General features: G+C 45.5%; 1 protein-coding gene across 5 annotated transcripts in view; it reads left to right on the top strand.

Moving 5' to 3' along the window:
- LOC143293561 (Kv channel-interacting protein 4-like) overlaps positions 1–12087 on the top strand; it is a 680320-nt gene extending 668233 nt beyond the window's left edge. For all 5 annotated transcript variants that reach the window (XM_076604531.1, XM_076604528.1, XM_076604529.1 and 2 more), the window contains 4 exons: positions 1076–1146; positions 5286–5498; positions 8278–8340; positions 10850–12087. In XM_076604531.1, the coding sequence (XP_076460646.1) occupies positions 1076–1146; positions 5286–5498; positions 8278–8340; positions 10850–10897 (395 nt within the window). In that variant the 3' untranslated portion in view covers positions 10898–12087. The remainder of the gene's footprint in view (positions 1–1075; positions 1147–5285; positions 5499–8277; positions 8341–10849) is intronic.
- The last annotated feature ends 560 nt before the right edge of the window (positions 12088–12647 follow it).

The following is a 12647-nucleotide window of genomic DNA, read 5'->3' as shown; positions in this document are numbered from 1 at the left end:
AATCCATATCAACGTTCGTTGGGTTATGGAATCAAGAATATACCCAGTATGCACACCCCCGAAAACGGAGTATGGCTGCTAACATGGCGGGGTAAAAACGGTCATACACGTACAAGCCCACTCGTGTATATACGAGTGAACGTGGGAGTTGCAGCCCACGAACGATGAAGAAGAAGAAAAACTTGTAAACACTGCCAGCCAGTCACCCACCCCTGCACACTTTCAACTCTCGATACCTTTCCCTGTTTAGTTGGGGGGGGTGGGGGGGGGGGAATCCATCGTTTCTCTAACTCACCCCCTTTTACCCTGCTCATCATTGAAATCAATCATTTGATTCACGAACTCTTACTAAGCGGCTGTCATATAACCTTCTGCTGGATTCCTTCTCATTGCCGTTTTTACCATAATGAAAAAGTTGACATTCTGGCTTAAAAGATGATACAAGTTTCATGAAGGTATTAGAATTAAACATTCCGCTTTTACTACAGGAATGTTACACCATGGCAGAAAAAGTTCAATGGTCAAAATTTTAGCTTGAAGAAAAAAAGTCCGATAAATCTGTCACATAAAGATATACAGAAAATGTATGGTTTCATGGTAAAATGTTACCAAAAAGATTTTTTATAAGCGGCAAACTATTTCGTTGATCTGCAGATGGAAAATGAATTGTTTTAAGACCAGGTGTGTTGGTAATGTTTTTCTTGCATATGTGGTGCTCACATAACAGCCGATCATATACTAACTTGACATAATGAACACACACACACTTCGTGTGTATACGCAAGCAGAAGATCGGATACGCACGTTAAAGATCTCGTAATCCATGTCAGCGTTCGGTGGGTCATGGAAACAAGAACATACCCAGCATGCACACCCGGAAAGCGGAGTGTAACTGCCTTCATGACGGTCGTACACGTAAAAACATACTCGTGTACATACGAATGAACGTGGGAGTTGCAGCCCAAGAAGGAACTTGAAACTAAAACGTGTGTTGTTGTTTATTGTGGGCTTTTTTGTTTGTTTTTTGTTGTTTTTGCCGTGTTTAACATACTCTTTTTGTCCTGTTGGTTTTCAGATGCAACAGCATACGCCCACTACGTCTTCAATACATTCGACCACGACCACAACGGCTCCATCAGCTTTGAGGTCAGTGTGTTGTGTGGTCGGTCACAGGGTGAACAGGACTGAGTCAGTCTGTTGTGTGGTCAGTCACAGGGTGGGCAGGACTGAGTCTGTTGTGTGGTCAGTCACAGGGTGAACAGCACTGAGTCAGTCTGTTGTGTGGTCAGTCACAGGATGGGCAGTCAGTGTGTTGTGTGGTCAGTCACAGGGTGGGCAGCTCTGAGTCAGTGTGTTGTGTGGTCAGTCACAGTGTGGGCAGCACTCAGTCAGTTGTGTGGTCAGTCACAGGGTGGACAGCACTCAGTGTGTTGTGTGGTCAGTCACAGGGTGGGCAGTCAGTGTGTTGTGTGGTCAGTCACAGGGTGGACAGCACTGAGCCATTGTGTTGTGTGGTCAGTCACAGGGTGGACAGCACTCAGTGTGTTGTGTGGTCAGTCACAGGGTGGACAGCACTCAGTGTGTTGTGTGGTCAGTCACAGGGTGGGCAGCACTCAGTGTGTTGTGTGGTCAGTCACAGGGTGGACAGCACTGAGTCAGTGTGTTGTGTGGTCAGTCACAGGGTGGGCAGCACTCAGTGTGTTGTGTGGTCAGTCACAGGGTGGGCAGCACTCAGTGTGTTGTGTGGTCATTCACAGGGTGGACAGCACTGAGTCAGTCTGTTGTGTGGTCAGTCACAGGGTGGGCAGTCAGTGTGTTGTGTGGTCAGTCACAGGGTGGGCAGTCAGTGTGTTGTGTGGTCAGTCACAGGCTGGGCAGCACTGAGTCTGTTGTGTGGTCAGTCACAGGGTGGGCAGCACTCAGTCTGTGTGTTGTGTGGTCAGTCACAGGGTGGGCAGCACTCAGTCTGTGTGTTGTGTGGTCAGTCACAGGGTGGGCAGCACTCAGTCTGTGTGTTGTGTGGTCAGTCACAGGGTGGGCAGCACTCAGTCAGTTGTGTGGTCAGTCACAGGCTGGACAGCACTGAGTCTGTTGTGTGGTCAGTCACAGGGTGGGCAGCACTAAGTCAGTGTGTTGTGTGGTCAGTCACAGGGTGGGCAGCACTCAGTCAGTGTGTTGTGTGGTCAGTCACAGGGTGGGCAGCACTCAGTCTGTGTGTTGTGTGGTCAGTCACAGGGTGGGCAGCACTGAGTCAGTGTGTTGTGTGGTCAGTCACAGGGTGGACAGCACTGAGTCTGTTGTGTGGTCAGTCACAGGGTGGGCAGCACTCAGTCTGTGTGTTGTGTGGTCAGTCACAGAGTGGACAGCACTGAGTCAAGCTGACGTCCGTAGCGTTTTCTGGATGTGCTGCTATGCGGTGTGTGTGTGCGTGTGTGTGTGTGTGTGTGTGTGTGTGTGTGTGTGTGTGTGTGTGTGTGTGTGTGTGTGTGTGTGTGTGTGTGTGTGTGTGTGAGTCGATATGTGTCGACTTCAGAGTGCAAGCTCGGTGCTCTGTGTACACTCTGTGTGTGTGTGTGTGTGTGTGTGTGTGTGTGTGTGTGTGTGCACTCCCAGGAGTGAGAGGCGGCGGTCGTGTCAGTGTGTGTGCGCGAACGCGCACGCTAAAAGCCAGACGACTGTTTTATTCTCTGTAATGCAAAGGCAGCGCTCTTTGGGGAATACACGTGATCATCAGAACAGTCATACAGGTCCCTAACTGCATTGTCAGGGTAATTGCATTGAAGCTGGAAAAGGAAGTGCATGCCGCATGGACCACATTGATTTGTTTTTTATGCTTTCTCGGGCACACAAACGTACACACATGCCCATACACACGCATACACGCAGGGGTAATTCAGACGCATCCTTTCAGCTAGAACCGACGCGTTTCCAATCCATATTGATGGTCCTTAGTTCTGGAAATCTCTTCCATAAAATGACAGAGTTTGCTCTGATCTTTAAAATTAATATACTTATTCAAACAATCGAATAAAGATCCTGCAGTCCATATCAGCGTTCGGTGGGTTGTGGAAACAAGAACATACCCAGTATGCACACACCCCGATAACGGAGGTATGGCTGTTTTCATGGCTGGGTAAAAACGGTCATACATGTAAAAGCCCACTCGTGTACACACGAATGAACGTGAGAGTTGCAGCCCACAAACGAAGAAGAAGAAGAAGATTAAACATTTGATCTCCAATACCGTCAATGTATGTGTGCATGCGTCAATGTGTGGAGGGGCATGGGGTGGGGGGATGAGGGAGGTGTGTGTGTTGTGTGTGGTGAGTGATGTTAATAATCTAAACGAGTTTGTATCTTTCTTTTTTTTTCTGTACCTTATTCCTGCCGTATGTATTTTTAAATTCGCTTCGTAGAGCCGCAAGGCTAAGCACAATTGCAGTACGTATGATAGTCACGTCCGACTATGACCATCAGGACAGCAGAGTAGGTAATTGTTGTCCCGGCTATCTGGGCTAGAATTTGATTATTTTGGAGAGTGGCTTGCCCAAGTTATATCACCGCTCTCTCGGCCAGAGGGTCTTTCTTTCAGTTTGAGTTGTGATGGTTCCCAAAGGCCGACAAACCCTTTAGGCTGCAGTACTAAAAGCCAGAGTCGTAGACCTGTATAAAAGTCTAAGCTGTATATGAATGTTTTACACACAAAAACGAAGTTATAAATGAATTCCCATGTCGAGGGAAAATATTGATTATATGAGCAGCTTTATAAGTGCATGTTATTATCATTATTATGATTGTTGTTGTTGCTGTTTTGTTGTTGTTATTACTATAATGATTATTGTTATTTCGGCCCAACGCTCAGTTTATATCACAGATTGACATTACCTTATCCGCAGCTGGGCCAACAGCAAAGTGATAACTGTATGACAAATGGTTTCCCCATTGCAATGGGAAGTCATTTACAGCTTAGTCTTTTGTGAAGGACTATGACTCTCAAACTTGGAGGCAAGACTGCACTGGCTCTTAGTGCTGCAGCCTTGGGGTTAGTTTGCCTTTGGGATTCGCCCCAGCGCCGACTGTCCTAAATCCCTCTTGGCCGAGAGAGTGGGGATGTAACTTGGGTAAGATATTCTCCACTACGATCAAATTCTACCCCAGATAGTTGGAATAGCAGTTGCCTCCTCTGCTGTTCTGATGGTTATAGTCGGACATGACTGACTATAATACATTCATTACTGTTAATAGGTGTGGCAGAATGGTTAAGACGCTCAGCTGCCAATTCGGAGAGTCTGTGAGAGTGTGGGTTCGACGCTCTCACACTTTCTCCCACGTTTGACTGGAAAATCAAACTGAACGTCTAGTCTTTCGGAAGAGACGATAAACCGAGATCTCGTGTGCAGCACGCACTAGGCGCACTGAAAAAGTACCATGGCAACGAGAGTGTTGTCCTCTGGCGAAATTATGAAAAAAGAAATCCACTCTGATAGGTACACAAATGTATGAGCATGCACTCAAGGCCTGACTAAGCGCGTCGGGACATGCTGCTGTCATCGTTTATTGATTTATAGTCTGTTCATCTAAGATGATGATATTAGACTGAAAATAAATGATATTATTATTATCATTTAGATTATTATCATTTCTACTATAATGATGATTGTTATTATTAATTAGAAATCGACATTTCTGTATATTCGAATGAAAAGGGGGGCGGTTGAGGTGGAGGGGAGGGGGCGGTGTGGGGGCAAGGGGCAGGGGACTAAGAAAGGAAGAGAGAGAGACAGACAGACACAGAGAGAGACAGACACACACACACACACAGAGACAGACACAGAGAGAGAGAGAGAGAGAGAGAGAGAGAGAGAGAGAGAGAGAGAGAGAACAGAATGCTGTCAGGCATCTGGATTTGTCCGAACTGTTATTATTATTGTTTTTGTTGTTATCATTTTTTTTTATTATCATTATCATCATCATCATCGTCATCCCCACACCATCATCATCCTTATCATGATCTTATCATTGTTGTTTTTGTTGTTATCATCATCTTTATTATTATTAACTACATTATTATCATCATCATCCTCGTCATCCCCACACCATCATCATCCTTATTATTATCGTCATACCCATACAATCACCATCCTTGTCATCATCTTATTATTGTTGTTTTTGTTGTTATCATCATCTTCATGATTATCATTATTGTTATCATCATCCTCATCATACCATCACCGTCATCACCGTCATCATCATCATCATCATCATGCTGCACGTGCTTGCTGCAGGAGTTCGTGATGGGGCTGTCGGTGCTGTCCCGCGGCACCTTGCAGGAGCGGCTGCAGTGGGCCTTCTCGCTGTACGACATCAACGGCGACGGCATCATCACCAAGGACGAGATGCTGGACATCGTCACCGCCATCTACGAGATGATGGGCCGCTACACCGAGCCCTCCATCGACGAGAACACCGCCAAGGAGCACGTCGACCGGGTCTTCCAGGTCAGTTGCTGGGCGTGGTGGTGGAGAGGGTGCTGTGGGGGTGTGAGTGGGTGGAGGGAGTGAGGAGTGGAGCTTGGGGGGGGAGGGGCGGTGTGGGGGGGTGGGGGGGGAGCACGTCGACTGGGTCTTCCAGGTCAGTTGGTGGGGTGGGCGAGAGGGAAGAGGGTGCTATGGGTGTCGGGGGGGAGGGGAAGGGGGCGGAGGGAGTGGGGAGTGGGGTTGGTGTGGGGGAGGGGCGTGCTGGCAAGGATGATTATTACAGTTTGTTATATGATTTGTCGTCATTTGTCATTACATTAGACTGAACAACATGCTAGACTTCATACTGAAGGCCTAGGATGCCCATTTTTCCTACGCCTGTAGGTATTTGTAACCACAAAACTGTGGTGAATCTTGGGAACTGGTGTGTGTGTGTGTGTGTGTGGGTGTGTGTGTTTGTGTGTGAGCAAGAAAGACAGAGAGACAGACACACACATACAGAGAGACAGAGAGATATGCACATACAGCTGCCGCATGTGTGATAACCAACGACGGTTTTGAACTGAATGTAAATCGAAACTCGATGTGGTCGCTGCATTCATGATCATATTAATAAAATTTCGACATCTGGGCATGTCAGTGAGTGCTGTGCAAAAACAAAACAAAAACAAGCGCCCAGAAAATAAGCCAGAAAATCACAGACAGAAGCAATAATCATGGATATTTGATTACACGCATTGCGGGCGGTTTGTGCTTTTCTCTAATTGAAAAGAGATTCATGTTCTACTGATCTGGTCAACAATCTAGTTTCCCTCCGAAATGGTTTGTGCACATACGCGTGCATACACGTTTACTTAACTGTTCGCAACTTATAAAAAAAAAAACAAGAGGCAAGGCCTTCAAGACTCACTTCTGATACACTTAAAAAAAAATCAAAGCTTTTTATGTATTGAGTATAATTTCAAAATGTAATGTTTAAGATGAGAAAGATCAGTTTAAAGCAAATTCACTCCCCTAGCATTACAGAGTAATTTCCCTTTTTTACTATCTGCACCAAAACGTTTGCAAAATAAATAAAACTTCCATGCTCAGCAAAAGAAGTTCCTGTTTGAACAAAAAATGATAATAATGACTGCTCTAGGTGTTGGGTCAGAATATCAGATCAAAGTGCCAAGTTTAGAGAATACAAAAAATATAAATATAACAGTAAATGCAGTTTGCATATAATTAGGCTTCATTCTTTTTTTTTTTTTTGTGCCCATCCCAGAGGCGCAATATTGTTTTAAACAAGATCACTGAAAAGAACTGAATTTTTCCTATTTTTATGCCAAATTTGGTGTCAACTGACAAAGTAGTTGCAGAGAAAATGTCAATGTTAAAGTTTACCACGGACACACAGACACACAGGCACACACACACAGACAACCGAACTTTGTTTACACAAGTGAGTCAAAAACCCATAAGAACACGAGGAACGATTGCAAGAGAAAGACTGATTGATATGCCCCATGATGTAATACACATTGAAGCAATAAACAAAAACACAGACATGTTTGTTAAGTTGTCATGAAATATTTAGAAAAAATGCAAAAGCAGTGTCCTGTATAAATGATAATATATATTATCTTATTGATGCGAGAATGCTTCTCACTCTGCCTCTGTCTGTCTGTCTCCATCTGTCTGTCTCTGTCTCTGTCTGTCTCTGTCTCTGTCTCTCTCTTTTCTGTCGTGTCTTCCCTTCTTACTTTCTGCTTTGTGTTATTCTGGATTTGAAACTCGGGCATCCTGATATAATGCTAAATTCTTTTCTTTTTTTTTTCTTCTTTTTTCAGCTTCAGAAGTTTAAGGTGTCCGTAGGCAATATTTAGTTTTGTATCCCTTCATTATACATGACTTTCTGAACTGTATGTAATCATGCTTGTGTTCGTTATTGCGGTATTGTGGGGGTGGGGGGTTGTTGTGGTTGTCGTTGTTTGTTATTGCTGTTGTTTGTTTTGTTTTTTGGGTTGTTTTTTTAATCTTACGTCGTCGAAAAATCGACGGGATGGTCAACGTGAGAGGCATGATCTATGAGGTTTATGAGCATGACATTGACTGTACCCGTGCCTGGCCGGTTTTCTTTGCCTTTTTACTTCAGCTTGCAGGAGATCGATATTTATGGTTTTACAGTCCTGTATATATGGTCCTGTCAGGTCGGCCAGGCTGTCAGCAAGAAAGAAAGACAGAAAATCATTATCATAGCACACATATGGTCAGACGTATGATGTACTGCCAGAATGAAATATAGAGAAACTTTTCTGAAAATAAAAAAAAAGAAAGAAAAAACCCTTACTGCGGAAAAGGTTACGTGTCATGATGTCATGTGGGAGAACGTGAGCGAGTTATACGGTAACTGTATACCGTGGTCCCATCCCAGCATGTATTCATCCGCAGAATCCAACATCGATTTCATATTGGGAAGAAAAGGGGAGGGGGGGGGAGGGGGTCATGTGAACGCCAGCACGCAGCATGGACCTGTTCCCTGCGTGGAAAGGGCTTTCAGCTCGGGTCATCAACACAGAAAAAAATCATTCTAGTTTTCGTGTGTGTGGCCTTTAAAACATGAGGGGGAAATGTCGTTTGTGTGTTGCATCTCATCTGTCTCTCTCCTCCACCTTCTCTGTTTCAAAACACACTCTCTCTCTCTCTCTCTCTCTCTCTCTCTCTCTCTCTCTCTCTCTCCGCCTTTGACTCACGGTCTCTGTTGTTGTTTTTTTCGTGTGTGTGTTTTTTTTTATAGTTTTTATTCTTTTGTTTGCAGAAAATGGACCTCAACCGTGATGGAGTCATTTCCGTGGAGGAATTCATGGACACATGTCGAAGGGTGCGTAATGGAAATCGCCCAGTCTGTTTTGGAAGACGGAGTTTGGGGTCATTTCTAGTCTCTGGTGTCTTTGTTTTCTTTTTGTTTTGTTTTGTTTTGTTTTGTTGTTGTTTTTTGTGAGCGTCGTGGGTTGGTTTTTGCCCGCTTTTGTGAGTGCGCCCAGGTTTCGCAGAGTGTGGCCCAGCTTTGTTCTTTTCTTCATCGTTTACCTTCTACCTGTATTATATATTCATTGTATTTGTTTGTTTTTGTTTGATTATTTCGTTTTATGTTGATGTACATAAACCAAGCATGGGATTTCAAAGCCCGACCAGCGATGTCAGTTAATGTGAAGGTCAGACATCTATTCCTCCATTTTTTATCCCCAAAGCATTTATGGCGTAGCATATATGGATGAGTCGGCACACTTTGACACCTCTTTAAAACAGAAATGTGGGTTTCCGACCTTATCAAGCCGTCAGCCATCTGAGGTTGGTGAGTGGAGTGTCGAGAATCTCTCCCAGATATATCTTCATCGGGGCAAGCTTCTCCGTCTTTTGCCGCCTGGCACTCACACGTTCGTTGTGGCGGACCGGGATTTTTTCTCCCGCCCTCCACTAGCCCTTGTGTTCTGATTGGTCATCTTTCGGGTGAAACGAAAATCCCGGCGAGGTTTCACGTGCAGCATGCATTTAGCTTAAAATTCTGTAGAAAAAAAACATCCACTCCAGTAGTACAACACAAACACTTGCAGACAGAAAACAGGGCGGTAGTGGCGCTGTACTGTGGCGTGACCACAGCAGTCTGAAAGTCACTCAGAGAAATATGTTGTGGTCAAAAGAATTGGTAAGCCGGTATTGCTGATCTCTAAATCCACCTTTTTTCCTCCCTGTTTCCCTTCATCTCCTTTTTGCTAGCGTCTTTTTTTTTTTTAACCATTTAGGGTAGACATACTAAAAAAGTTGGGGTTTTTGTTGTTGTTTTTATGCCCCATCCTCTGCACCGTTTCAGTGGCATTACTCCCACGCCGCTCATTTAGATTCCCCCATAACCGGCCACACCCGTGTTCGTCCGTCGCAATTCCAGCGTCGGCAGTCCACAGGGAACCATCGATGTTAGGTCGCCAGGAGGCCACACACCAGAGGAGACCCTGCACTGCTGCTGAGTCACTTAGGTGGTGTTCAGTGGTGCCTGTTCTGTTTTAACGTACTTAGGACATCACCTACTAAGCCCCCTACTAACGATAATAATGGCTTAGTCGCGGAGCCAGAATGAGTGAGCGTCCCCCCCCAGAGTGGAGACCGCCACCACGTCCCTCAAACAACAGCCCCCCCCCCCACCCCCACCCCCAATGAATCTGCCGACACTGACGACATTGACAGGACTCACCCCAAGCACGGAAGTGGAGGGGTATCGAAACTGAGATCACCATGAGAGCAGGGCATGAAAGGCCACAGACTTTGAGACTATTTTGTTTATATTGATGACGATGAAGGAGGAGGAGGATGACGATGATGATGAAAATGTTGCTATGGAGGCCCATTTTGGTTTGCGACTGCGTGACAAGGCTATACTCTACGCACCCTGTCATAATGATATCCCGGCGTTCACCAGGCCCGAGAGATACAGACACTTGCAGTGTTGGTCAGGATATTAGAGCAACACACCCAAAGACGCATCCTTGAAGTGGATGACACTCGACTGTGTGGTCCCAGTCTCCCCATTTAAGCCCACAGCACACTCAGCTCTGGGTAGAAGCCGGCCAAGGGCCGAAAAACCCACCTCTGCTGGGATTCGAACCCGCGTCCTCCCAGCCGTCAGTCCGCGACGCTAACCACTTTGCCACGGCGGCTGGTGACATACTAGAAAAGTTAACCAAACAGCCAGCCAACCAACAAATCAATTCATTCGTCCAAACAAGGATTTAATGAATAAATTCCGTTTTCGGGTTTCATAACTTTCCATGAGAAATGTGCATTTGCCGTAAATGATATGATTGTAACTGGAGATTAATTTCATTTTGTAACAGAATGTCCAAATTTTGATGATCTTAAAAGTTAAAAGTAAGTTTATTCCTGAAAAGAACACGAAACCAAAAACTATTTTTTTACAAATGTATTCAAAGCAAGAAGAGCAGTCTTTAAAACTGGAAAATTTCTTATGTAGGGAAATATTTACACGTGATATATTCTTTAACCTATTTCATTCATGTGTGAACATGTTCAAAAGTTCTTTTATTGCTTGCAAAATCACCAAATGAATTTGCTTAGTCGACTTTCAGTGTTTTCCACAACAAAAGCAAAGCATATTTTTCTGATGTTTGTCCTCCATGCCCCAACAGGGGTAAAAATGATTATCTTTCTTACTTTATTGATTTGTGTGTGTGTGTGTGTGTGTGTGTGTGTGTGTGTGTGTGTGTACGTGCATGTGGGTGCGTGGGTGCGTGCGTGCGTGCGTGCGTGTGTGTGTGTGTGTGTGTGTGTATGTATGTATGTGTGTGTGCGGACGTCTGTGTGTCTGTGTGTTTCAGGACGAGATCATCTCCAAAGGCATGGCTCTGTTCGACACGGTGCTTTGACAATCAGCCAGCCCCGTCCCCGGCCCTCCCCTCCCCCCGCTGGTCGTCACGCCCTGCTCCTCGTCCTCTTCCTCCTCCTCCGCAGCCTCGCTCTTCCACCTCAGCCACTTTGACGAGGAGTCCGTGGCGTCCCAACCGTCACCCTCCTCGCCCCCAGCAATATGACGCTGGCTGTGATGACGTCACCCACAGCGGGGGGGATGTGGGGGCGTGGGGGGGGGGGAGAGGGACCTTGTGCATGTGCCGGGTGGAGGTGGGGGTGTTGGTCACATGGCTGTATGGTCAGACACAAGTGTGATGGTGGTGGTGGTGGATTGTGGCAAGGAGTGGAGTACAGAGAGAGAAAGAGACTCCAACAGCTTTTGGAAGATTTACAGTGGATGGAACTCTCTCCGTGTGACTGGTGAATCGTGCAGTATTTCTGTCTCGCTTTGTGGTGTGTGTCACAAACACACGCACACACAAACCCAAGAGTTTTGCTGCTAAACCAAGTACAACACACCACCACTTCTTCACACTTGACTTTGTTTGTTTTTTTTTCTCCAGAATTCACTGTGCTGTGTGGTGAAGGCTTGTGATACCACTAACACGTGGAGGTTCAAGGGAGGGGAGGGGAGGGGAGGGGAATCAATCTGTAAACGTTTGTAGTTTGCAGAAGTCGACCAGCTGGAAATGATGTACGTGTTTGTTTTATTTATTTATTCATTCATGTAAAGAAGACTGCGTGCTTGGAGACCAGTACCGCTGAATCCGCTGCTCAAGGAACTCTTGCCTGATGCCTGGGGGTTCCTGTGCCGGTTGTGTGCCAGAGTGTGAAGGAGCATCACCGAGGAGGACGTCCCGGGTGCCCTGCCCACCCAGAACAGTTCTACGCTCGGGGACGTTTGTATCTGCTTCTCGAACTGTCGTTGATGATGATGAACCTTTGGCACGAAGTCCAGTTCTGTGAACAGTCGTTTCGTTCTGAGGGGATTTTCCCATGGAAAAATCTCCAAAGGAAAGGTTTCACCACCGAGATAACAAAACAAGGGGAGACCGTTAGCGAGTCTTTTACGTTGCATTTCCTCTAACGTTTGAATTGATAACTGTATGATTCATTACCTTTTTCTTGAATGGTCTATGTACAATGATATCAGTCTATGATTTGTTCCATATTTATCATACTTCTACTTTCTCTGAACTTTTTTTGGGGGGGGGTTGGGGGGGGTGGGGGGGGGGGGGGGCGTGGGGGGGAGTAGGTTTGTGAAGTCTGACGTTGAAAATGAATCTCGGAAGCAGTGGAATGTGTCTACACGATTTTCTCCAGACATTGGTCCCGAGTTTGACAGCCCCTCTTTACCCGATATTCCCCACATGAACCGACTGTGAAAGCATTATCACATTACTGTGCCGTTTTGTTGAGTATAGCTGGTTGTTTAGACCGAATGTTTGTTGTTTTGTTTCTTTGATAATTAGTACTAAAGTTCATCTGTTCACATCTTGCATTTATTTATCACTTCTTTTTTTTTTCGAGTAGAATCGTTTCCTGTGCTTTCATGAAAACAAAACTTTGAGAACAAAATGTTGTTTTAATTTCATTCAGCCCCTACCTCCCGTAAAAAAAAAAAGATATTAAAAAAAACTTTGTTATTGGTGACAGAGAGGATCATTAACCTGTAAACAAACGAGGTCTCTTTCCACTTTCCCAGCGTCGTGAGCAAACCAGTTTTCTTCTCTCCAGTCACAGCAGGCACCATGTCACGGTTCCCTG

Source organism: Babylonia areolata, chromosome 19 (assembly GCF_041734735.1).
Source record: "Babylonia areolata isolate BAREFJ2019XMU chromosome 19, ASM4173473v1, whole genome shotgun sequence".
NCBI lineage: Eukaryota > Metazoa > Mollusca > Gastropoda > Neogastropoda > Buccinidae > Babylonia > Babylonia areolata.
The sequence above is the reverse complement of the archived record's forward strand: the minus strand, read 5'-3'. Positions and strand labels throughout refer to the sequence as shown.